The sequence below is a fragment of the Hemiscyllium ocellatum genome, chromosome 16 (assembly GCF_020745735.1).
Source record: "Hemiscyllium ocellatum isolate sHemOce1 chromosome 16, sHemOce1.pat.X.cur, whole genome shotgun sequence".
Classification (NCBI taxonomy): Eukaryota; Metazoa; Chordata; class Chondrichthyes; order Orectolobiformes; family Hemiscylliidae; genus Hemiscyllium; species Hemiscyllium ocellatum.
In genome coordinates this window covers 78,848,215-78,872,314 of record NC_083416.1, presented here as the reverse complement: position 1 = coordinate 78,872,314, position 24,100 = coordinate 78,848,215, and the positions used below count along the sequence as shown (strand labels likewise).

At 41.5% G+C, this 24,100-nt stretch overlaps 1 protein-coding gene across 1 annotated transcript; it reads right to left on the bottom strand.

Moving 5' to 3' along the window:
• Positions 1–1,377: 1,377 nt before the first annotated feature.
• dnd1 (DND microRNA-mediated repression inhibitor 1) lies at positions 1,378–24,045 on the bottom strand. The gene is made up of 6 exons (XM_060836636.1): positions 24,020–24,045; positions 22,162–22,191; positions 16,430–16,539; positions 14,976–15,443; positions 10,821–11,345; positions 1,378–1,448 (listed from the first exon to the last, which is right to left on the bottom strand). The coding sequence occupies exons 1-6, from the start codon at positions 24,043–24,045 to the stop codon at positions 1,378–1,380; spliced, it is 1,230 nt and encodes a 409-aa protein (XP_060692619.1).
• Positions 24,046–24,100: the final 55 nt, after the last annotated feature.

Sequence of the window (24,100 nt, the reverse complement as noted above, 5' to 3'; positions counted from 1 at the left end):
ACAAATGGTAACCCCATTTAAAAGGGCTTCGTGATAAGATGTTGTGAAAGCAGACGGTTGGGTTCAATATGCCTGTAATAAACAATTGGTGTGGACGTCTGTTTCCCACTTTTGCAGAGGTGCAGGAGCAGACCACAATTAAACGAGTCTTAATGGCAGGATGCTGAGAGGAGCAGCACCAATGGAAGGAGTAAATCATGGTTAGGGAAGCAGGGTAAGGGCAAACAGCCCTGAGAATAGGAATGAGCATGTTTTTCACAGACAAGACCGGATAAGACGTGAGATAAGCAGGAGGGTCTCAGGGAAGTGGAGGATGTAAACAGGGAGGGAAACAATGAAATAAGAAAAAAACATATAGGAACCAAATTGTCTAAATATCGAGTATTTGTTGAATTTGGGGTGTGTTTTGTCCCTGCCTTGTGGACATCACACCCACTTGCAAGTGTGAAATAAAGAGCTCTGCTGATTCAGATTTTGTCTCGGACTGAAATTATTGAAGTGTGTGAGCTTTGTTTCTCACAATTAGTGCCCAACGTGGGGCAGTCCGGGAAGTTCTTCCATCGCCAGGGGAAGTGGCTGGCCCTGGACACTGGGAAGACGCGTCCCGTTCCCCATTGAGGAGCGGTCTCATGTCCCGGTTTGGTCTGCTCCCTTGGGCGACTGGTACGAATCCCACAAGAGAGACATCTGAATCAGACAGTGACAGGCAGTTGATAGAATATACGGTGGAAAAGGGCAGGCAACTCTGTGCACAGACCAAGGTAAGAAAACTGACTTTTAAGTATTGCCTTAGTGGCCGGGATTGAGTTTTAGTAGTTAGTAAGGGACTAACGAAGGAACTCAATATGGATTGTGCCGTGGATAAGGGACAAGCCTCTGGGGATAACAAGGCAATGAAAGAGGAGACGGGGTCCCTTGCAGTGTACCTCCTGAAAGTCCGTTGGGGAGGATGTTGCGTGAATGGACACACAATACTTGTACAAGGGTAAAGGATAAAAAGAGAATGATTAAATATTGTTGCTTTATATGGACTAAGGAATTTTTCGTCCCGCCGTCTTTAGGCCAAAGTACGGTTCAGACGAGGATTGGGTATGTCAGTATTTAGAGTTGTATGTGCACGCAAGGCAACCTTTTAGCCAAGAGGAGGCGGACTATGCGTCCTGTTGGAAGGGCAGTTTGGGAATGCTGGTAGTGAAGACAAAGGATTCCCCCTCTGCCCCACCCAGTCCCTGGGATCCTCTTAGCTGTTTGCCCCCCCACCCCCCTGAACCATAGAATCAGATTAGGTGAAGACGGGGGAGGAGGGGAATCAGACAGACAGGGACAGGGAACAGATGACTCACAAGCGGTGGACGGGGATGTTGTTGTTCCTGACCTTCACTCCTCGGCAGAAGAAAGAGAAGCTAAAGTAGACGTAGAGGAGGCCTCCGGAGGGCCTAAATCAAAGCCTAAGGGGGCAAAACAAAAGAAAAAGGGGAAGAATGTAATGACTTGTCCCCTTCGGGAAGTACCAATAGGGGACAAGGAGATTGGGTTGGTGTGCACCCCCCTCACCAGTGGGGAGGTCAGAACACGTAAAAAGGAAATGATGGTCCTGGTTGAGGATCCGATAGGATTGTCTGAACAAATTGATCAATGTTTGGGGCCCAGTCTGTATACGTGGGCTGAGTTAATGTCTATTTTGAATATACTATTTACTGGGGAAGAAAGGGGACTTATATGGGGATGCTGGACAGGGAGAGATGAAGTTTCCCCTCAGAGACCCCCAGTGGGAAAATCAAAACCCGGAGCATAGAGCAGAAATGAGGGAATTGAAAGACCTGATTCTAAAAGGAATAAGAGAGGCAGTTCCGAAGTCGCAGATTCTGATTAAAGCCTTTGAAGTTAGTCAGGAGAAAGATGAGACTCCTTCAGCTTTCTTGTAGAGTTTAAGAGACTCAATGTGAAAATATTCTGGCATGAACCCTGAGGACCCAGTGGCACAGGGTCTTTTGAGAGTACATTTTGTGATAAAGGCATGGCCAGACACACAGAGAAAGATACAGAAGATAGAAGGGTGGAGCGAAAAACCATTAGGTGAACTGTTAAGAGAGGCACAGAAAGTGTTTGTAAAGAGAGAGGATGAGAGACAGAAACAGAAGGCGAAAATGATGGTAGCTGCGGTTGATGAGGTAATTAAGAAAAGAATGGAACCGATAGTGAGCAACCGGAGCAGCGGGTGACAGCATGTAGGGCAGAGAGGAAAGGGGAGAGGGAGACACAAGGGGGAGCATTTGATAGAGGGTTTGAGCGACAGGGGCAGAGATGGGGGTCTCCACATTAAGGATGCTATTATTGTGGAAAGATAGGGCATTTTAGGCGGGAGTGTCCTGATCTACAAAGGGAAGCAAGGGCCATTCTGCTTATGAATATTTATAATGAATAGGGGTATCAGGGATTCCTGCCCTCGGGGACCCACCAGGAACCCTTGATAAACTTGAAGATGGGACCCTGTGGGGAAGAGGTAGTCTTCCTAGTAGATACGGGGGCAGCACAGTCATCGCTGAATTTTAAACCGAAGAAAGTAGAAATGTCGACACGTTCAATTACTGTTTCCAGGGTAAAAGAGGAGGGATTTACTGTCCCAGTATTTGAACCTATGATGATAGAAGGTCCTAAGGACAGGGTCACAGGGGAATTGTTGTAAATCCCCGATATAGGAAGTAACTTATTAGGGAGAGATTTAATTATCCTCTTAGGACTGGAGGTTGGAATTCAGGAAAAAGAATTATTGTACATTTGGCAATGTTGACAGAGGATATGGAGAGAGAGATAGACCCTATTGTATGGGCTAGGGAAGGGAATTGTGGAGAACTACAGATCCCTCCCCTTGAAGTAAATTTAGAAAGGAAAGGGGACATTGTCTGTGAGCAACAATATCCCATTTCTATAGAGGGTAAACGAGGACTGCAGCCAGTAATTGAGGGACTGATTAGAGATTGAGTAAGATCCATCATGACCACAAATGGTTTAGTGTGATAGATTTAAAGGATGCCTTTTGGGCTTGTTCCTTGGCGGAGAAAAGTAGGAATTTCTTCACCTTTGAATGGGAAGACCCCATGACAGGAAAGATTGGGGACACAGCAATACTGGTGGACTGTGCTCCCTCAGGGGTTTACAGAATCCCCGAATTTATTTGGACAGATGTTGAACAAAATGATGATGCAAGAGATTATGGCTGTCCTACACCAAGGCAGTCATTGGGGAGTACAAACACTGTGTGATTTAGTTCTTAGGGAATATGGATGTAAAGGAATATATACAATTTATAATCAGCAGAAAAGTAAATAAAAAAGTCTTGAGAAAACAGACCCCAGGAGGAAGAGACCCAGGATTGAGACCCTTCCAGAGTATACAAGTAGATTATACTGAGTTACCCAGGGAAGGGAGACTAAAATATATGTTGGTCATAGTAGATCATTTATCCGGTTAGGTTGAGGCATACCCCCTAGCTACAGCCACTGCGAGTGGGGTATCTAAAACAATATTGGAAACACTCAAACAACAGCTCTCTAAATTGATAATAGAAACCAGACTCCCTTGGACCAAATGTTTACCTATAGCTCTCTTGTGAGTACGAACAGCCCCAAGGAAAGATTTGGGACTATCCCCCTATGAAATCTTATTTGGATTACCTTATCTGGGAACGATTGGAGAATTGCCAATTCCCGAAACTAAAGATTTGTTCTTAAAGAAGTGTATACTGGGCTTGTCCTCCTCTTTGTCTTTCCTCAGGAAACAGGGTTTATTGGCATAGACTCCACCTCTAGAATTCACCGTTCATCCCATCCAGCCGGGAGATTGGGTTTTAGTAAAATCATGGACAGAGATTAAATTGCAGCCGGACTGGGAAGGGCCGTACCAGGCTCTTTTAACGACTGAGACGGCAATAAGGACGGTGGAGAAAGGCTGGACTCACTACACTCGGATCAAAGGGCCAGTGGAATCTCCAGTTGAGAAAATGGCCATGATTGAATGGTAGCTAAGACTTGATGGGCTGAATGGCCTAATTTCTGCTCTTATGTCTTATAGATTTGGGTTTCGCCCCACCCTCGGGTGACTGTGTGGAGTTTGCATGTTCTTGGTGTCTGCGTAGGTTTACTCTGAGTGCTTTGGTTTCCTACCATAGTCCAAAGATGTGCAGGTTAGGTGGATTAGCCATGCTAAATTGTCCAGGAAATCTGGATTAGCCATGGGAAGAACAAGATTATAGAGATGGGATGGATCTCGGATGGATGCTCTTTGAAAGGCAAGTGTGGACTTAATGGGTGGAATGGCCTACTTCCACACAATAGGAATTCTATGATTCTAATAATACGGTAAGTCAAGCCCCAGTTTAAAACTTTTTTGAAAAGGCCTGCTTTTCTGCAGCAAGACTCAATTCTACAGACTGGCAATCCTCTCATTCTGATTTTAAGAGCCCTTTCTTATTAGCAAATGTGCAAAACACTTTGTTGACTTGAACTTGCTAAAAACATCTGCACTCCTCACTTTCACCTAAAATCTTGTATGCCCACTGAGTGGCTCAACGCAAGCTTCTTAATTTCCGCCCCCGCCCCAAATGTCACTGTGTATTCAAGGAGTTAGAACTAAACCCATTTTGTAAATGAATTGCAATTTCACAAAAAAAACCTTAGGAATTCAGAGCAGTATATGAGGACTGCTAGATTCCATGCTGACTAATGTCCCAGCAAATTCAAGCTGTCCCCTTATACTTTAAACAGTTACTGACCAGACATCAGTCTCAATTGATAATGCAAAGGGGCAGTGAGAGAGAGAAGAAAGAGACACAAGAGACACTATTTTGAAGCATGCAGTTTAATAAAATTAAGTAGTAATACTTCCTTCCAACAGAACTTCGTACAAGTCAAAAACATGAACAAAACCACAGCCAATTTTAAACAAGAACATGTTTTTACAACATTAAGTTATTTGGAACAAAAACATTTGCGCAAAAAGTAAGAAAACATCAATCTTAAAATCAAGTCTCACTTTCATAAGGCCAGCATGGAGATTCACCAGAGGGGGCATCTTATTGATATGAGATTGCAATGTGTATGCAACACTGATGGGCTTGGGTCAAATAATACAACAATCTATTATCGATTTGAACATTTACTCTCCCCAAGCACACTGCATAGCTATGGCACAATTGGATTTAAAGAGAGATTTGTGTGATAGCAAGTGGCAGCTAAACAGCATTACTACAGACAGACTATTTTTGATTTGCAGAACTTTTCATGTGGGAAGACAAAAGGGCAGGTATCAAATGGAAGTAGCATTGCAGAGTTAACCTACTGTTAGCGCCTCAATCTGGTTATTCCAGGCCATGGCATTTACTAGGTCAATAACTAACTAGAAATGATCTTTTTCTCCACATTCCAGTTCAGAGGAGGTTCGCTAGATCAATTCCAGTAAAAAAGACTTTGTCTTAAGAGATTGAGCAGTTTAGGCCTACACTCTAGACTTTAGGAGAATGACATCAGATCCATTTGAGATACAAAGATATTAAAAGGGGACTAACAAAATAGATGGAGAATGGACATTGCTCCTGATGAAGCAATCAGTCAATGCTTTCTTTAAGCTGTGCAGCCTTTCTAATGATCTGCCAACAGCAATGGTGGCATTAACTCCTGCAATTGGAAGCTGCTACTGTGCACAGGCCTCTCAAGGCCTGCACAGCCCTAAAGAAAATTAGAGGGAACACTTGTCATGGTCTGAAAGTTAAGGAGTACCGGATTTCAAACAGAGACGAGGAGGAACTACTTCTCCCCAGTAGTTGTGAACCTTAGAATTCACTATCCCAGACAGTGGTGGATTTGGGGACATTATATAAAATTTAAAAGGAGGGCACAGACAGATTCTTAATCCATAATGAGTTGAAGGGTTATGGAAAGTGGACAGGGAAGTGGAGTTGAGGCCCAGATGAGATCAGCCATGTTTGTATAAAATGGGGGTAAAAAGGTAAGGGGTGCTGAATTCCCGCTTCCTTAGTTTTATCTTCTAGACTGTCATATCAAAACCATTTGTGAGCAAGATTGTAGCTGGTAGATGTGTTAACCCCAGCATGCACACTATCAAACAATCACAGCAGCAGAAAGTGAGACTGAAAATTCGAGAACATTACAGACCTTTTGTAGTTAGAAAGCTGTGACCCATTTACTGCGGTCCTCAACAAAATACTGAACAATATTGCACCTGTACCTTGGGAGCAAAACCTTAATCCATCTGTGTTCCATCTAGATTCTAACACGTAATGACTCGTCTCAGTCCCAGTGGGCAAAATACCAAAAAGCACAAGTAAAAAAGGTTTTTCTCTTTAAAAGTCACTGGACTGCAATGCAATATTTACAACATTATACTTAAGTGAGCTGACTAAATGCAGCAGAAATCCCCAATCGCAAAGAGAACAGAAATCCAACTACATTTATTCTTTATTTTCAGTATTTTTTTTTCTAAAGCAACTGAATACAGTCCACAGTCAGTCTGAATGACTGGATAGTTCACATTGTGCTAAAAAAGCTTCTATTGATAATTCAGCACTCATGTACATGGGGAGGATAACACACTCAACGTGGCTATAAATACTTCAGGTCCTCCAATATTAACCAGTTTGAGTTTCATGAAACGACTGGCTCCATCAAGAATTTGGACACTTGAAAATTTAAGGAAAAAAGTTATTTGAAAATCTTGCATTAAAAGTCTGTTCCTGGAGAGTTAAATATGGTTTAAAAAAGATGAAAAAAAGCAAGCTTCTTATTGGCACATTAAAGGTGTCTTTCCTCATTTAATTTTATAAAGTGTAAACATATCAGGAGCTCAGCTTAAACTGGTACAGACAAAGGAATTAAAATCATACTTGATCGCTCATCTCTAGTTAAGTGCAAAAGAAAGTATCCTGGCAGAGCTTAGAATGAGTAGGCAAACTTACCAATTATTAAACTTTTTTTTAAGGAGTGGCAAACATGTTCAGATTAAAAAAGAAACAAACATGTGAAGGTGCAACAACAACAATAAACTTGTGCTCAGATACAATTTTTCTTTGAAAAACAATTACAGAATTAAAAAAATTATAGTTCAGAGTAAAGCCTAGAATTCAAAATGGGTTGTTCACAGTCAGAGTATTAGGAAGATTAAAACCATCAAAACCCAAGGAACGACCTGTAATGGAAATAAAGACCATTAGCAGCACAGAGAAAGGTGTTTTAAGTATTCTATCTCAAGTGTATTAGGCAAACAAGACTAAAACCTGTGTCGATTTAAACATGCACAAATGGACTGTACACATCCACAGAGACATTATTTCATCCTTGGTTACAACAGCAGCATTATAAAATGGAGTCCCAAGGCTTTTAACGACAACTTGGTCCAGAAGCTTTTACACAAATGCAGGAAAACAATGGAAACCAAGCAGGTTGCTTTTTAAGAGTTCTCCTCATGAAGAAAGCAAATGGTGCAATAAATTGAAAAAAACTCCAACACTGCTTTTAAAAGCTAAATAGAAAGCAAATTGAGAATCTATTAAGAAAACAATAAGTGGGAATGTGGGCCTATTAACAATGCATGTAGCCTCTATTCCAAGTTAAAAATGGCAGATCTGTAAAATAATGGTGAAAACTTATGCCCTCTCCCCCCACCAGCACCACTCCCATCCCATTTACAGATTATAAATCCCTAGTTGACTTTCTCCAACCTAATCTCCCTGCCTCCTCCAGGAATGCTCCATGGATGGTCTCTGAACAACCTACCACAGACATCAAGACTCCACACACACACACACGTACGTACACACACACACGTACGTACACACACACACGTACGTACACACACACACACACACACACACACACACACGTACGTACACACACACACACACGTACGTACACACACACACACACACACACACACGTACGTACACACACGTTCTCCCCAGCCAATCCAATCTCATGTCCCCTTCCTACTGTGCGACCCCACCAGCTTTTGATCACATCTGGACCCCAGGAGTTAAAGTTGGAGGGGAGGTTGCTGCTTACCAGATTGGGAGCCAAAGTCAATTTTCACCACCTAGCCATCACAAATATATAGTTATTTCCTAGACAGAAATTAATGACATACAATTCATTGCTTACCTGTGCAGATTAAGGCAGCTGGACAGTCATCAAGATCCTCAGACAACACTTTCCAAACCCAGACCATTTCCATCTAGGACAAGGGCAGCAGATATGGGAACACCCCCACCAAGCCACTCACTATTCTGACTTGGAAATACATCACCATCCCTTCCACGGTCACTGGGTCCAAATACCTGGAATTCCCTCCCTAATGGCATTGTGGGTCAACCGACAGCAGGTAGACTGCAGTGGTTCAAGGAGGCAACTCACCACCATCTTCTCAGGGCAATTAGCGATGGGCAATAAATGCTGGCCAGCCAGCAACACCCACATCCCACAAATGAGTAAAACAATGATGCAACGAGAACATCAAATTTAAATCAGCACATTTAAGAATGTCAAACTTCTTCCAATGTGTTTTCCCCATTAATGACATGGGTCAGCTATTCAACCTGTCCACCCTTTTCCAACATTTAATCAAACCTTGAGGCACGATAACTTCATCCCTCACTTCTTAATACTCTCTAAAGGATTAATCTGTGCTGAAGTTAAGGTTTGGCTTTACGTTCTCACAATATTTGCTACCAAGACATAGAAGGGCTGGGATGGAGGAGAGTAGGGCCTTCTTTGGGAAATCTAAAATGTACATTTTTCTGAATATACAAGTAGAAGACACTCATGCAGCCCATATTAGAAGTTGTATAATTTGAAAATTTCTCAAACAGAAATCTTATCTTTCCTTTCCTCAACAATTAACATTTGGTGGTCATTTACTGAAACTCGTTGGTTACTTACCCTCCCCTCAAATAAAAAAAATACTCGAGGCTCCTTTATTTAAAAAACACTGGGGTAGTCCATAGCCAGGTGTGGAGGAATTCCTGACTTCCAGCACATTGAAGAACTGCTTCCTGGAATTGTCTCTGTATGGCCTAGTTCTAAATTTTTTTAAGGTTACAGCCCCCAGCACCCAGCGCCCCCCCTGTTTTGGGGTCCCCCAGAGGCTCCAGTCACTCCTCCTATCCAACAAAGCTCTTTAAAACCTGGATTATAGCTGAAGGAATACAGCTTTAATTTATTTCAATTGCTGAGCCGCTGGTATCATTCCAGTGAGTTAGTATGTCACCATCTCCAATATAACATACCCTTTGTGAGATTCAGTGTTCACAACAGAACAAGGACAGTACACCAAGGGAACAGGTACTTCAACCCACTGGGCCAATGCAGACACATGATGTTTTTCTAAACTAAAAACCTTTCACCTCTATTCTCTACCTATATCTATCCAGCTGCATTTTAAATGTTGCTAATGTATCTGCTTCCAGCACTACCTTAGACAGCATATTCCAGGCACTTGCCAACCTTTGTATTAAAAAAACCTGCTTCTCACCTCCTTTAAAAACGTTTCCCCTTAAACCCACATCTCCTCATATTTGAATTTCTACTCCCGGTGAAAAAAAATCTCCCATCTATTCTATCCCTGCCTCTCAACTTTGTAAACTCTTATCAGGTCATGCCTCAAGCCTCTGACGTTCAAATGGAAACAAAATCAAGTTTGTCTCATCTCTCCTTGTAGCTCATATTCCCCAAATCCTGGTAAACAGTTTTCAAAGACTCCACACATCCTTCTTGTAGCATGGTGACCAAAATTATACATAACATTACAAAAATGTGGCCTAACTAAACTTCTATACAGCTGCAACATGACTTAATAATTTTTATACTTTGTGCCCCAAGTGATGAAGGCAAGCAGGCCACGTGCCTTCTTGACCACCTTATGTTGCCACTTCCTCGGAACTGTTTATTTCTACATCTAAATCCCTCTGCGTATTGATGCTAATAACGGTTTTAACCATTACTGTAAACTTCCATCTTGCAGTAGACCTTCCAAAAAAAAAATCACCTTGCATTTGTCCAGATTAAATTCCATCTACCATTTCCCTGCCCAAGTCTCCTTTATCTTTATCCTGCTGTATCCTCTGACAATTCTCCTCACAACCCGCACCTCTGGGTTGTCTGAAAACTTAATCATTAAACTTAACATTCTCCTGCAAAAATCACTTTACATGTATTTCAGACAACAGGGCTCCCAGCATTGATCATTGTAGAACACCTATGGTCACAGATCTCCAGTCAGAAAAATACCCTTCCACCAGGACTGTTTGAAGAAGCCAATTCTGTATCTATCTTATCAGCTCACCAGGGATCTTGTGAGACTTCACCTTCACCTACATGAGGGGCCTCGTCTCGTGAAAGGCTTTGGTCAAGTCCATGTCGACATCAATCCTCTGCCCTCAATCACCTTTGTCACGTCCTCAAAAAAAACTCAAGTGAGAGGAATGGCCTCCCTGCACAAAGCCAATTGTTAATTAAGTCCATTTGCTCTCTGCTCCCCCCCACCCCCCACATACAATGAATATATTAATTCTGGATAGCACCTCTCTAGCTTTATTCTAACTTACACACTTCATACTCTAGTTTCCTTAAACCAACATTTGTTTTAATTCATTTTTGTACCAATCCAGTTTTAAAAAAAAAGAAACGTAGTTCTGAGTCAGGATGATGAGACACTACGGCAGGGAGGAGGATGTTCCTTGACCAACATTGCCCTTGACCTTCAAGATGGTGGAGTAAACAGGTTCCCACAATACTAAAGGAAGTAAATTTACTCACCCAAATACGTCAAGACTTGGTGGGCAGCTTCTTGCTTGGCTTTGTTCTTCCCCAAAGCCAGCTCATCAGGAGCCAGGCTCACTGTCCCACTGAAATAGGCAGCAAGCCCTGGCAAGAACACTTTAAACAGAAAGCGACGCTGGTCAGACCTCACAGGATGGATGTCATACACTGGAGTCCCTAGCTTCTTACGTGCACAATAGGTATTCAGAATTTGAACATCATCACATCGGGCATTTAAGAGACCGAGACCCAAACCCTCCGAGTGAAGGCACCGAGTCATCAGGTCCATTGATCCAGCTGATGCCATGCTTTGGCCATGGTTGGCAGAGACATTTAACTCAGGCGTGAAGCATTTGGTGAAACCCTTTGGTGGTGGTAGGGAGAGCCCAGGAGGCAACGCCAACCACGGAGCTATTGGCAAGCCCAGCTGGGTTTGGGAAAGGAGGCTGTGGTGATTCTTCTGTTTCCCATCCATTTTCACCCAGTCAACCTCAATGGCTCGGCCCCAGAGCTCAATGCACCCTGAAACCAGAAGCAAAAGCAAAAAATTACCATCAACCAGAATAGCAAATTAATTTTCACCCATTACTTTGTTGAATTAAACAATTGTGATTTTTTTTACAGCTGTTGAATTAGCCACATGGCAACCAACTTTAAACCACAAAATAAATTCAATTCACCCCTAAACAAATTAGACAGCAGATAGATCAAGGTTTAATTATTTAGTTCAATTGTTCTAAGGTTCTACACTTGGTACATATTGGAGACAATGTAAGCCTTCAGCTGCCTCAATGCTTGTCAAAAAGAGCTTAACACACATTTAAAAGTTGCAAGGTTCAGTTACTCAGTTTCCCAGTGTGACTCTAAACTTTAATAATAACAACAATCTGCAAAACTCCAACTCCTTAACTATAACCTACAAAAAAAAGCATTCTTTAGCCTTTCATCAGATAGAGTGTCACTGGGAAAAACCAGCATTTTTTGCCCACCCCCAACTGTCTCTGAACGGAGGGGCTTTTGCAGCCATTTCGGAGGTGACTTGAGTTCACCATATTACTGCAGACCTGGCATCACATGTAGGCCCAACCAGATAAGGACAGCAGATTAACTTTCTCATGAGACATTTCTATCATATCATGAAACTGAGGCCAGCTTTCCATCATTTAGGACACTGCCCCTTCATTAGGTGAGTGGGGAGAGGCACAGAACATATAGTCAGAGAGATAATGGCAAGATAATTCCAAATAATTTAATTACCTGCAATTAGTTTGCCATTATCTCTCCATCCGTGTATTCTGTGCCTCTCTCTGCTTCATCTGACAAAGGGACAGTGCTCCAAAAAGGTTGTGCTTTTAAATAAACCAAGTTAAAAATCACAACTGCAGGTTATAGTCCAACAGATTTATTTGAAAGCACTAGCTTTTGGAGCGCTGCTCCTTCTTCAGTTGGTTGTGGAACCTGTTGGGACTATAATCTGGTGCCATGTGATTTCTGGCTTTGTCCACTCCAGTCCAACATCAGCACCTCCACACCATGGCCATCATTTAGTACAGTCATGGCTGACCATATCTTTGCCTCAGTTCCATTTTCCTGCTCATTCCACATAACTCTTCCATGTCCTTAATCTATCTCCTCAAAGTTTACTCAACATTCTAGCATCCACTATATTCAGGAGTAATGAATTCCACAGATTAATCATCCTTTAGGAGAACTAATTTCTCCTCATTTGTTTTACATCTGTCACCCATCATCCTAAGACTAGGAGCTCTCATTCTACATTGCCCAAGGAAATGCCCACTCTACTTTGTCAATTACCTTTCATATTTTATATACCCTAATTAGATCTTCTCTTACTCCTCTAAATGAGGGAGGGAGAGAGTATAGACATAAACTGCTCAGTCTCTCTTCCATACGACAAACCACTCATCTCTGGAATTAATCCACGGAACCTCCTCTGTTTCCAATAGAACTACATCCCTTCTCTAGTAAGGAGAAGAAAGAAAGTTGTGTGCAATGCTCCAGGTACAGTGCCACACTTTTAGACTCTTGACTCTCCAGCATCTGCAGTCCTCACTTTCTCAGTCTCACTAATGTCTTGTATAGTTACAGCAACACTTCCCTAATTTTATACTCAATGCCTTTAGTAAAAAATGCCAAAATTCTATTTGCCTTCCTTATTACCTGCATACTGGTTTTCTTTGATTCATGCACAAGGACACCTAGATTCCTTTGCACTGAAGTTTCCCTCCATTTAAATAATCTCTTTTCTATCCCACTTATGATTAACCTCACACTTATCTTTAAACTTCAGCTACCAAAATTTGGCTCCTTCACCTAAACTATATATATCCACTTGTAATGATTAGTGAGATTATCAAGTCCTCACATCACGCTGACTTGGAACTTTGTTGCTGATCCTTCATCATTGCTGGGCCAATATCCTGAAACTTCCTAACAACTCACTGGCTGGCTCTACACAACATGGACTGCAGGGGGTCAGGAATACAGCTCATCTCAACCTTGTCTGGGAATGTTAGGAATAAGAAATAAATGCTGGCCCAACCACCCAAGCTCATACCATGAGGATTCAGTTTTAAACATGGATTTTGCAGTTGGAAGAAGATGAAGTGGGAGGACACTTGGAGGGAGCACAAAGTTTGCACTAAAGATCTAATGGGATGTGAAGTGTTCTTGATTCAAACCTTGCACTTGGATTTGTACCAGCAAATTATTGGTGTGGAAAAGCAGCAGAAAATCCAAACTGGCATTCAATCCTCTAGCTGGTACCACTTCTCATTGAGGTTTTTAGTAACTTATACCTGAACACTACCCACCTGCCTCAACTTCCATATCCCTCCATACCCATGAAAAGCATCTTCCAATGAATCTGCAATTTTCAGCGGAGTGCAGAACACAAGAGCTACTGCTATTTATATAACATAGAACAGTACAGGCCCTTCAGCCCTCAAGCTTATGCTCTTTGTGGGAGAGAAGTCCACAATTTTAACTGTCTGTGAGAAAAGAAATGAGTATATTACCACAACCTTCCAGGCATTCAATTCTGGTCTCCTCACAAAAAGGAGAATGTTGTGAAACTCGGAAGGGTTCACAGAAGAATTACAAGGATGTTGCCAGGGTTGGAAGGTTGAACTATAGGGATAGGCTGAATAGACTAGGGCTATTTTCCCTGGAATATCAAAAGCTGAGGGGATGACCTTAGTAGATGCTTATAAACTTATAAGGGGCATAAATAGGGTGAATAGACAAGGACTTTTCCCTTGGGTAGCAGATTCCAAAACTAGAGGGCATAAGTTTAAGCTGAAAAGTGAAAGATTTAAAAGGGAGCTGAGGGATAACTTTATCATACAGAGGGTGGTCCCTGTATGCAACAAGCTGCCAGAGGTGTTGGTGGAGGCTGGTACAATTACAACATTTAAAAAGCATCTGTATGGGTATATGAATAGGAAGGGTTCAGAGAGAATGACTAACTGCTGACAAATGGGACTTAATCAAATTTAGGATATCTAGTCATTGAGAAATTTTAAACCAAAGGGTCTGTTCATTCTGTATACCTCTTTATGACTATGGTAACCAGTGTTATTTGATTCCTCATTCAGAGGTTGGGGAGTGGGCATAGAGACCTGATCCATCTCTTAGTTGGGAGGGAGGGGGTCAGTTTTCAGATTGCTCCTGGCTACGGATTCACAGTCTGTTCCATTCAATGAAATCTGAAAGGTTAATTCTGGTTCTTCAAACAAGATTCCAGTGTGGACTTCAGATGCATTGACATGGACATGAAGAAAGCAGATGGTTAAAAGTCTGACCACACAATCGGATTTCTGAAAACCCTGGAGTATGTTCAAGATGCAACATTTGAAGTGTTAGTCAATACAACCTCTGTTTTGTGTAGTTTGGGATAGGATAAGTAGTGATGAGCTGGATAAAAGGTCAAACTTGTTTGGCTGTGATTAACAATGAGGGAAATTAGCAGGATCATCTAGAGAAAACCAAGATAATTTGTTTGATGGATTGGAGACATTTCTAAGAGATGACTCTTAAATGATTACAAGGTGTTTCTTGCATGGGGAAGATGGGAGAATGACACAGTCATGTCACTGCACTAGGAATCTTGCAAAATACAGAATGAACTACCTTCTACAAGCTTCTTCTTTGCCATCGCTGCCGCTCGATGATTTTCGTATGTCACAACCGCAAACAGTGCCATCGTTTTTCTCCGGTCCATGTTGAGATAAAGCGACAGGTCACTTACACCCTCAGTCAGCTCTTTAAGGACTTCCAGGACCTCCAGTCTCTGCTTTCCCAAAGGGATGCCTCTGACACAAAGCTCATTCTTCTCAGTGCTCTTGCAAACTACCATGGGGAGACCATCACGTATTGGGTAGCCATTGAACATGGCAACGGCACACTGAGCGTACCAGCGATTGGCATACTTGGCATATGCGAATCCTCGGTTTTCACCACTGAACGTCATCATGAGACGAAACTCGTAAAGTTTCCCGGCCATCTGAAACAACGGGATTAGCTTATCCTCGTAGAGGTCCTGGGGTAGTTTGCCGATAAAGACTTCACACCCAGCCAGAGGAGAGGGACCAGTCCAGCCTGCGGAGTAAGCAGAAACATTCTCACACACACACACTCCATTCTGAGGAGAGGTCACTTAACCCGAAACGTTAACTCTGATTTCTCTTCACAAATGCTGTCAGACTTGCTGAGAATTTCCAGTCATTTCTGTTTTTGTTTCCGATTTCCAGCAGCCGTTGTTCTTTTTGTCTAACATTTATAAACTATCCAGTACCCAAGAACACTGGTAAATACTGCTAATATTAACGTGCATTTCTGCAGGTGCTTGCCTATGCAGTCACTGCCAGAATCAAACAAAATTTTTCAGAGGAAATGCACGTCTGTTGAAATGTACAAAAAAAAACACTCTCACAGGGCTAGACAGATTAGATGCAGGGAAGATGTTTTCTCTGGCTGGGGAAAATGAGAATCAAGAGGTCACTCTGAGGGTATGGCCTCTTCCTGTTCCTACATTCCAAACAATGACCCTTCTTCAGAGCTCATACAAGCTTACAAAAAACAAATTGGAAACTGGAAATTACAGCAGTGGTCACACCAGACAAAAACGAAGATAGAACCTACACTGGCAGCAGGTAGTTCAGGAATAAAGAGAAAATGCCTTACGGAGTGTCAGAGGCTGAGGGGTGACCTTATAGAGGTTTACAAAATTATGAGGGGCATGGATAGGGTAAATAGGCAAAACCTTTTCCCTGGGGTCAGAGAGTCCAGAACTAGAGGGCATAGGTTTAAGGTGAGAGGGGAAAGGTAATATAAAAGAGACCTAAGGGACAACTTTTTCACGCAGAGAGTGGTACGTGTATGGAATGAGCTGCCAGAGGAAGTGGTGGAGGCTGGTACAATTGCAACATTTAAGAGGCATTTGGATGGGTACGTGAATAGGAAGGGTTGAGGGGGATATGGGCCAGGTGCTGGCAGGTGGGACTAGATTGGGTTGGGATATCTGGTCGACATGGACGGGTTGGACCGAAGGGTCTGTTTCCATGTTATACACCTCTATGACTAACCTGGAGGAGGTCCACCAAACTTCCTTTGACCATTGATCTGGACCAGAGTGATGCCAGTTTCTTCTACCCATGCTTCGAATGCCAACTTATTTGGCGTGTTCAACAAATCACTTGCCATCTTCTGTGGAAAGTATTATTGCAAAACATACAGAATAGTGAAACTGAAATTCTACTGCACAATAGTCATTAAAGAGGGAAAAGGTAATCTGCTCACATACTGTACTTGAAAGATCAAAAACTCAGCACTGAGTCAAGCCTTTTTGCAGAATATACACACAATGAAATCTACAATATATTCATAAAGGTGGGGACTCCCTAAATAAAAATTCAAGTTAAATATTGCTAATTAAAGTCAAATGTTAAAATGCTTTGCATTTTGGAGATTTTGCATTTGTAAATGTTGAGTGCCCAATCAAACATAAACACTGTACAAAGGAGGTCTATCAGAGTATAGAGATTTTTTTTGCTCCCAGCTCAGACTTTGGGTAGTTTTGAATTTTAAGGTAGGTAAAATTCTCTTTACACTTTGGCGGTTAGCACCAACAAGGCAGAATGAACCGAATGGCCTCCTACTGTTCGGTAATTTATTCCCATTCTATGCTCACTAGTGTAACTTATGATTTGGCGAAGCCGCTGCTGGACTGGGGTGGACAAATCACGCAACACCAGGCTATAGTCCAACAGTCCAAATAAACCTGTTGGGACTATAACCTGGTGTTGTGTGATTTTTAACTAGTGTCACTTCCACACTTCAGGGATGGACCAGGTGTAGGATGGGGTAAAAAAAATTCAACAAGACCAGGGCTTGTGGTTCCTTATCATAACGCTGTTCCAGTGTCCCCACACGCTTTGCGTGAGGGCAGCTAATTGTGATCAGACCGAGTCGTGATACTCCCCAAACACGGAGACAACCTGCCAAGCCTCACACTCAGCTCCCCACAGCAGGAAGAACATTTGGAGACCGACGCCGAGCGAGAGAACTGGCCCACCCAAAGTTTACTCTGTGTAGTGGACAGACTCCCAGGGTTACAGTCCTCCCAAGATCAAACGGGGGAAAAAGTCTCAGGACACAATCACAAAACTCATTACCGTCATTCGTACATGATGCAAAGTTGCATTATCTTCCAAACACATATGCATACTGCACTACGAAAAACGTGTCAGCTCTTTAAACTGAGCGACATAAAAATCTTTAACTGGGACTTGCCTCCCTAGGATTAAAAGCCCATTCACTGACCTGTTAATTACCGATTCAGACCCAAACTAACTGCGCCATTCATTGATCTACTTACTCTCTCGCCGGGGTCGAACTATGAGCTGAACCTCTCCACCCTTTTATATGACCCCGAGTCCCATTGTAACCATTGGTCAAACTGTGTCTGAAAACAGAGATTGAAGGGGAGAGGAGCCTCTTGGGGAAAGCCAGATATTGTTTTTTTGGGGTGAGTGGAGGTGCAGTTTAAATAGAAACTCTGAATCCGACAAAGGTAGAACAAAGTCCTTCTAGATCATTCTACCACTATTATTTTTAAAATCAGCAACTACCTTCAAATATTTAATATCTACCTTTCAAAGTCGAAACTACCCTCAAACGGTACGTGGAGCTTTCACAGCCTTACAATTTGATTCTAAGTTTCGCAAATAACTCTTAACTTACTAATTCAGTGTTGAACATTTCAAGTTGCAACGTGAAAGTAAATAGCAGGCTATAAGTTCACCTTCTGAACTAGGTTTACTTGAAGATAGTCTAGTCCCACTGCTGTACATGTCTTCTTGCATCTTATCTTTTTCAACGACCCCAATTCCATTTTTAAAAATAACTGCGGATTCTGCTTTTGTGGCAGAGAATTCCACGTTCTATCTACAGTATTCTCTGCATAAAGAAACTCATCTCTAATCCCCGTTATACTTTGTGATCTTTGCACTGCCAGTCAGTGGAGACACTCTATTTAACTCAGACTAACAATCTATTACCTTGATGATTAATTAGGCCATGCGATTTCCTTCCCAATCAATTTTTAAATCAAAGCATTTTTAAAGAGTTTTTTTTTCCATAGCTGCAGCCCCTCAGAGAATATCAGATATAGAGGGATGCCATTTAGAGTGCACTTGGTCTTAGAAGAATTACCTAATTCTGCAAATTTCCCTGCCCTTTCTTCAGAGCACTGTATTTTGTCCTTAAGCTCCTTTTAAATATAAAGAATAAATCCGTTGCCACCACGTTGTAAACATTGCATTCAAGATTATTAAAAACTTGCTGGGTAAACATTCCTCATCTCTCTACCAGCTTCTTCAGCAATTGAATTTGTATTTTTTTTTGTTACTGATCTTGCCAGCAGAAACAGTTTCTCATTGACTATTGGTTCTAAAAACTCCATTCTCTCTGATCATTCTCCCAAGAGAAACACAGACAGTGATAGGTCAAGCCCATTCGCTAAACTCACAATATGCTGTCTAGCTCAAAAAAACATTTTCCAAGACAACCTCAGACCATCTCCATTTATTAATTTAATCCTCATGGTGCTGAATCCTAATTTTCAGGCAGAAAAATACAAGAATTCATCACTTAAATTTCTGAAAATCACAACTTTAAGAGAGTTATAGGTAGGGTTAGTGGTAGGTATCTTTTTCCCTAGGATGTGAGATTTAAGACTCGGGGGCACAGTTTTAAAGATGAGAGGAGAGATATTAAAAAAAGATGAGGGATTTTTTTCTAAGAGAGTGGTTCCTGTGTGGAATGAACTGCCAGAGGAAGTGGTGGATGCGGATACAATTATAACATTCAAAATACATTTGAATAAGTACAGAAATAGGAAAGGTTTGGAGGGATATGGGTCAGGAGCAGGCAGGTGGGACTAACTTAGTTTGGGATTATGTTTGGCATAGACTAGTTGGACCAAAGTGTCTGTTTCCGTGCTATGTGATTCTATAAGTGAAACATTGACTCCCATAGGAATCATTGTTAAAGTCAGTGTCAGGTTCCTATAGCCATTTTTTGTTTGGGACGGGGGGGGGGGGTGGAATTGACACTGAAAAACTGTACTGCATATGCAGTAAATGTATATTCCTACCTTAAGTAATTTACAAAGTAACTTATCAAACCTAGCAAAAACTGTAGTTAGGTCTTAACATTTTTCAGCATGAGATGGAGCCCAGGACTTTGAGAACAGCAGGCAGCATAGAAAGCCAAAGTGGAGATTTAAAAGAAAGAATTTTTAAATGGTAAATGATGAAGACAGGAACATGGGAAAGCCAGAGAGAACGAAATATGGGAATGGAAACATGGGGCTAGTTTTTGAAAACAGGAGGTTTGTAGAAAACAACCTTAAACCAAAACTCACTGCTTAAAACAAACACATTGGTTCCTATTTCATTAGCAGCTTTCAAGTAAAACAATGTTAAAGCAAGTCATCTTTAAGTGATGACTCCTTTACCCCAACCCAAAATCCTGAATTAATTGGTCACAGATTAATGGGTGCATGGTTGACCTGAATCACAATCTGTTGAGTTCAGTAGGCAGCTCATCTAAGAATGATTTAGGAATAAATTACTGTTGATGCTGGAATCTATACTGAAAACAGCAAATGCTGCAGATAACAGCAGGTCAGAGTCATCCACACTCAAAACGTTAGTTTGCTGTCTCTCCATGGATGCTGTCTGACCTGCCGTTATCTCCTCCATTTGTTGTTTCCACCTGGGAATGATTAGTGTTAAATAAAGGCAATCTCAGCTTCCCTAGTCTCCTTCAATGTAACTATCTTCCTGGACTCACTTTGGCAAATCTTCTTTGCACCAACTCTAATTATCCTCAGTGCAGTGATCAGAATTAAGTGCAATACTCTATATGAGGTCTAACTAATAATTTATAACAGTTATCATTACTTTCTTCCTCACCTCTATCAATAAACCCAAGGGAGCCTATATAGTTTACCAATAGTTGTATCAGAGAGTTCTGCCACTTTTGATGTGACAATATATGTGATGGCAAACTCAAAATAGTTAAAGGAAGGCTGGTAAAAGGATTCCACATTTCTGAAGCAGGATCCTGAATCCAATATTTATGCATGAAGTAAAACTTGAAAGGGTTCAGAAAAGATTTACAAGGATGTTGCCAGGGTTGGAGGATTTGAGCCATAGGGAGAGGCTGAATAGGCTGGGGTTGTTTTCTCTGGAGCATCAGAAGCTGAGGGGGTGACCTTATAGAGTTTATAAAATCATGAGGGGCATGATAGGGTAAAGAGACAGGTATTTTCCCTGAGGTGGGGGAGTCCAGAACTGGAGGGAATAGGTTCAGGGTGAGAGGGGAAAAGATATAAAAGGGATCTAAGGGGCAATCTTTTCATGATGGTGCATGTATGGAATGAGCTGCCAAAGGAAGTGGTGGAGTCTGATACAATTACAGCATTTAAAAGGCATCTGGGTGGACGTATAAATAGGAAGGGTTTAGAGGGGTATGGGTCAAATGCTGGTAAATAGAACTAGATTAATTTAAGATATCTGGTCAGAATGGATGAGCTGGACCAAAGGGTCTGTTTCCATGCTGTATATCTATGACTCTAATAGATCCCTACAGTGCAGAAACAGGCCATTCAGCCCATCAGGTCCACACTGACCCTCTGAAGAGTACTCCCACCAGAACCCCCACCCGCCCATAACCCTGCATTTCCTGTAAACACCCATAAAGCACTTTGATAATCTAGTCTCTGGTCTTGTGATTTTGATTCAAGGAGAAATATTGGTTAAGACACTGTGTACAACTCCCCTAGTCTTCCTTATCAGAGTGCCATGGGATTGTTTACATCCACCTGAGAAAGCAGATGGCGCTTTGGTTTAGTATTTCATCTAAATGCCAGCACCTCTGACCATGGTGTCAGCCTAGACATCTGAGCTGAATTGGGATTTAAACCTAGAACCTTCAGACTTGGAGGTACTAGTACTACCAACTGAGCTGTAATGAACACAAGGACAACTTGCTAATAATGATATTATTTATGTTCAAATCCACACGTTAAAATAAACTCCCAAAAAGTAATGAGGCAATGTTAAAAATAATGTTGAGAGGAAGAAACAGCAGTATTGCAGAGAGGAATACACTGCTGGCACTGATTCTGTCTAATACCTTTGGCTCAATTTAAACTGTGCAGCTTATATATTTTTTCTCATTAATCTGTTCAGAGACATTTTGACACACTTCTGGAGCAGGTGGGATTTGAACGCGGGCGTCAGAAGTAGGGTCATTATCATTGCACCGCAGGGGCCTTTAATATGCATGTTATATTCTTTTAAAAGCCTTAACTGCTCTTGTGTAAATATCTTTATTGTTTTCATTTGATGCTGTATCTTTTCCCATCTCTGACATCAGGCAAAGGGGGTTGGTAGGATCAAGAAAAGTTCTACCAAACTAATTAATGCTACTTCTTTCTTCCAAGTGAATTGAGCAGATCAAATCTGATCTTGAGCATCTGCAATTTTTTTGTTTTGCTCACAGGAGCATGACCTGGGTTACTAGGTTGCTAGCCCAGTGACAATACCATCAGACTATTATTGCCTCTGGCAGGATGTAATGTTTTGAATATGTAATCAGTAAAGTACATGCATTCAAGTTATGTATCAACAGAAAAAAAGTCTGACTAGGAGCAAAATACTGCAGATGCTGGAATCTGAACTGAAATCAAAAAGTGCTGGGGATCACAGCAGATCAGGCAGCATCCATGGGGAGAAAGCATGCTAACATTTCAAGTCTAGATGACTCTTCATCAGAGCTGAAGTGAAGCGTGCGGGGGCAGCATTTAAGCAGTAGTGGTATGGTGATGGGGGTTGGGGGGAGGGTCTTTGGAGTGATGAGGGAGAAAGCATGTTGATAGTTAATATAGCTCGTACTTGGTCTTCTTGCACCAATTTTATGAATTATACATGTTTGGAAATAAAATGTAAAATTGGTGAACCATATTTATTTTGTATGGAGACAGCACATTTCCACTTTGAATAAAATTGTAATGAGAAATTTACATTAAAAATTGAAAGAATGCTTGTAATAAATGGATTTATTGTTTCCACTGCAATTTTGTTAGCGAAATCATCTTTAAAACAAACTTTGACTTAAGATGCAGAGAATTAAGTCATTTCTTGTGATTAAAAAAGCTTTGAAGCACACATTCGGAATAATTTATCATTTCATCTTTATTGGAAATAAAACTGGTCCCAACCTGAGAAATCTATTCCTCAAACCGAATACATTATCTGGATGCATAGCAGAGCTATACCACTCTAATAAATTCATTTAAAGCATGACTTTTTTGTTAAGATAATAATTTGAAACTGCAAAGAGCAGAATAATAATTAGTCTTTTGTCTTGATAATAAAAAAAACTTATTCCTTCAGCAAAGGCAATAAATTTCCTGTGTGAGATATTTCTCAGGGTATCATCTATATTTTAGGAAATTTCAGCATCAACTAATTATGAATGCTGAATTCTTTAACATCAGTGAACTGAATCAGAGATAAATGGTCAACAACTATAGGAAACCACACATTAATCATTGCAATCTAGCTGGAGAAGACTGAGTTCAGGAAGGAAATGTTAAAAGATTCTCATGTAGCTCTGGAGCCATGTATTCATAGAATCAAAGAATCCCTACAGTGTGAAAGCAGGTCATTTGGCCCATTGAATCCACCCTATGCCTCTGCAGTGCATCCTACCCAGACCCATCCCCAAACCTATCCATGTAATTCTGCATTTCCCACGGCTAATCCACCGAGCCTGCATAACCCTGGACACAATGGGCAATTTAACTGACCTTTTGTCTGCAGTTCATAGCTGCTAAAATTGGACTGAAGGTTACATTATGAATTATATTAAAGACATTTAACAATTTACAGGGTATTTAATGTAAAAGAGATTAGTTTTCATCTTGCAATTCCCAGTTGTTTTTACTTGAGGCATTTTAAAAAAAATGAAGCAGCGCTCCGAAAGCTAGTGCTTCCAAATAAATCTGTTGGACTATCACCTGGTGTTGTGTGATTTTTAACTTTGTTCATGCCAGTCCAACACTGGCATCTCCAAATCTTTGAAAAATGTAACTCCTTCAGGGAAACTGGAAACTGATCCCTGTAGGTGTTAGCTGTCATGGGCTTGAAAAGGTGCTACTGACAAGAGTCTTGGTGAGATGCTGCATGCATTTTATAATTGTACACACTACTGCCACTGTCTACGAATGGTGCGGGAGTGATTGTTGAAGGTGGTGGAGGGGTGCTGGTCAAACAGGCTGCTTTGTACTGGGTGGTGTCTTGAGTGTTGCTCAAGTTGAACTCATTCAGGTAAATAAAAGTATTTTATCACACTGCTCACTTGTTAAAATTATTGACTTGTGGGATGTGGGTGTCGCTGACTGAACCAGCATTTATTGCCTGTCCCTTGTTGCCCTTGAGAAGTTGGTGGTTAGTTGCCTTCTTGAACCCCTTCAGTCCATGTGCTGTAGGTTGACCAACAATGTCCTTAGGGAGGGAGTTCCAGGATCTGACTCAGTGACTGTGAAGGAATGGCGATATATGACCTAGTTAGGATGGTGAGTGGCGTTGAAGGGAACTTACTTGGTGGTGTTCCTTACTTGACCCATGAAAATGGCAGACACTTAGGGGAAATGAGGAAGTGAATTAATCCCTGCAGAATTC

Coding starts and splice junctions, on each gene's coding strand:
- dnd1 (XM_060836636.1), bottom strand. CDS start 24,045: ATGGGTCAAGTAAGGAACACCACCAA. Junction 22,192..24,019: donor CAAGTAAGGAACACCACCAA/GTAAGTTCCCTT, acceptor GCTTCACTTCAG/CTCTGATGAAGAGTCATCTA. Junction 16,540..22,161: donor GAGTCATCTAGACTTGAAAT/GTTAGCATGCTT, acceptor GAAGATGGCAAG/TGATTTGTTGAACACGCCAA.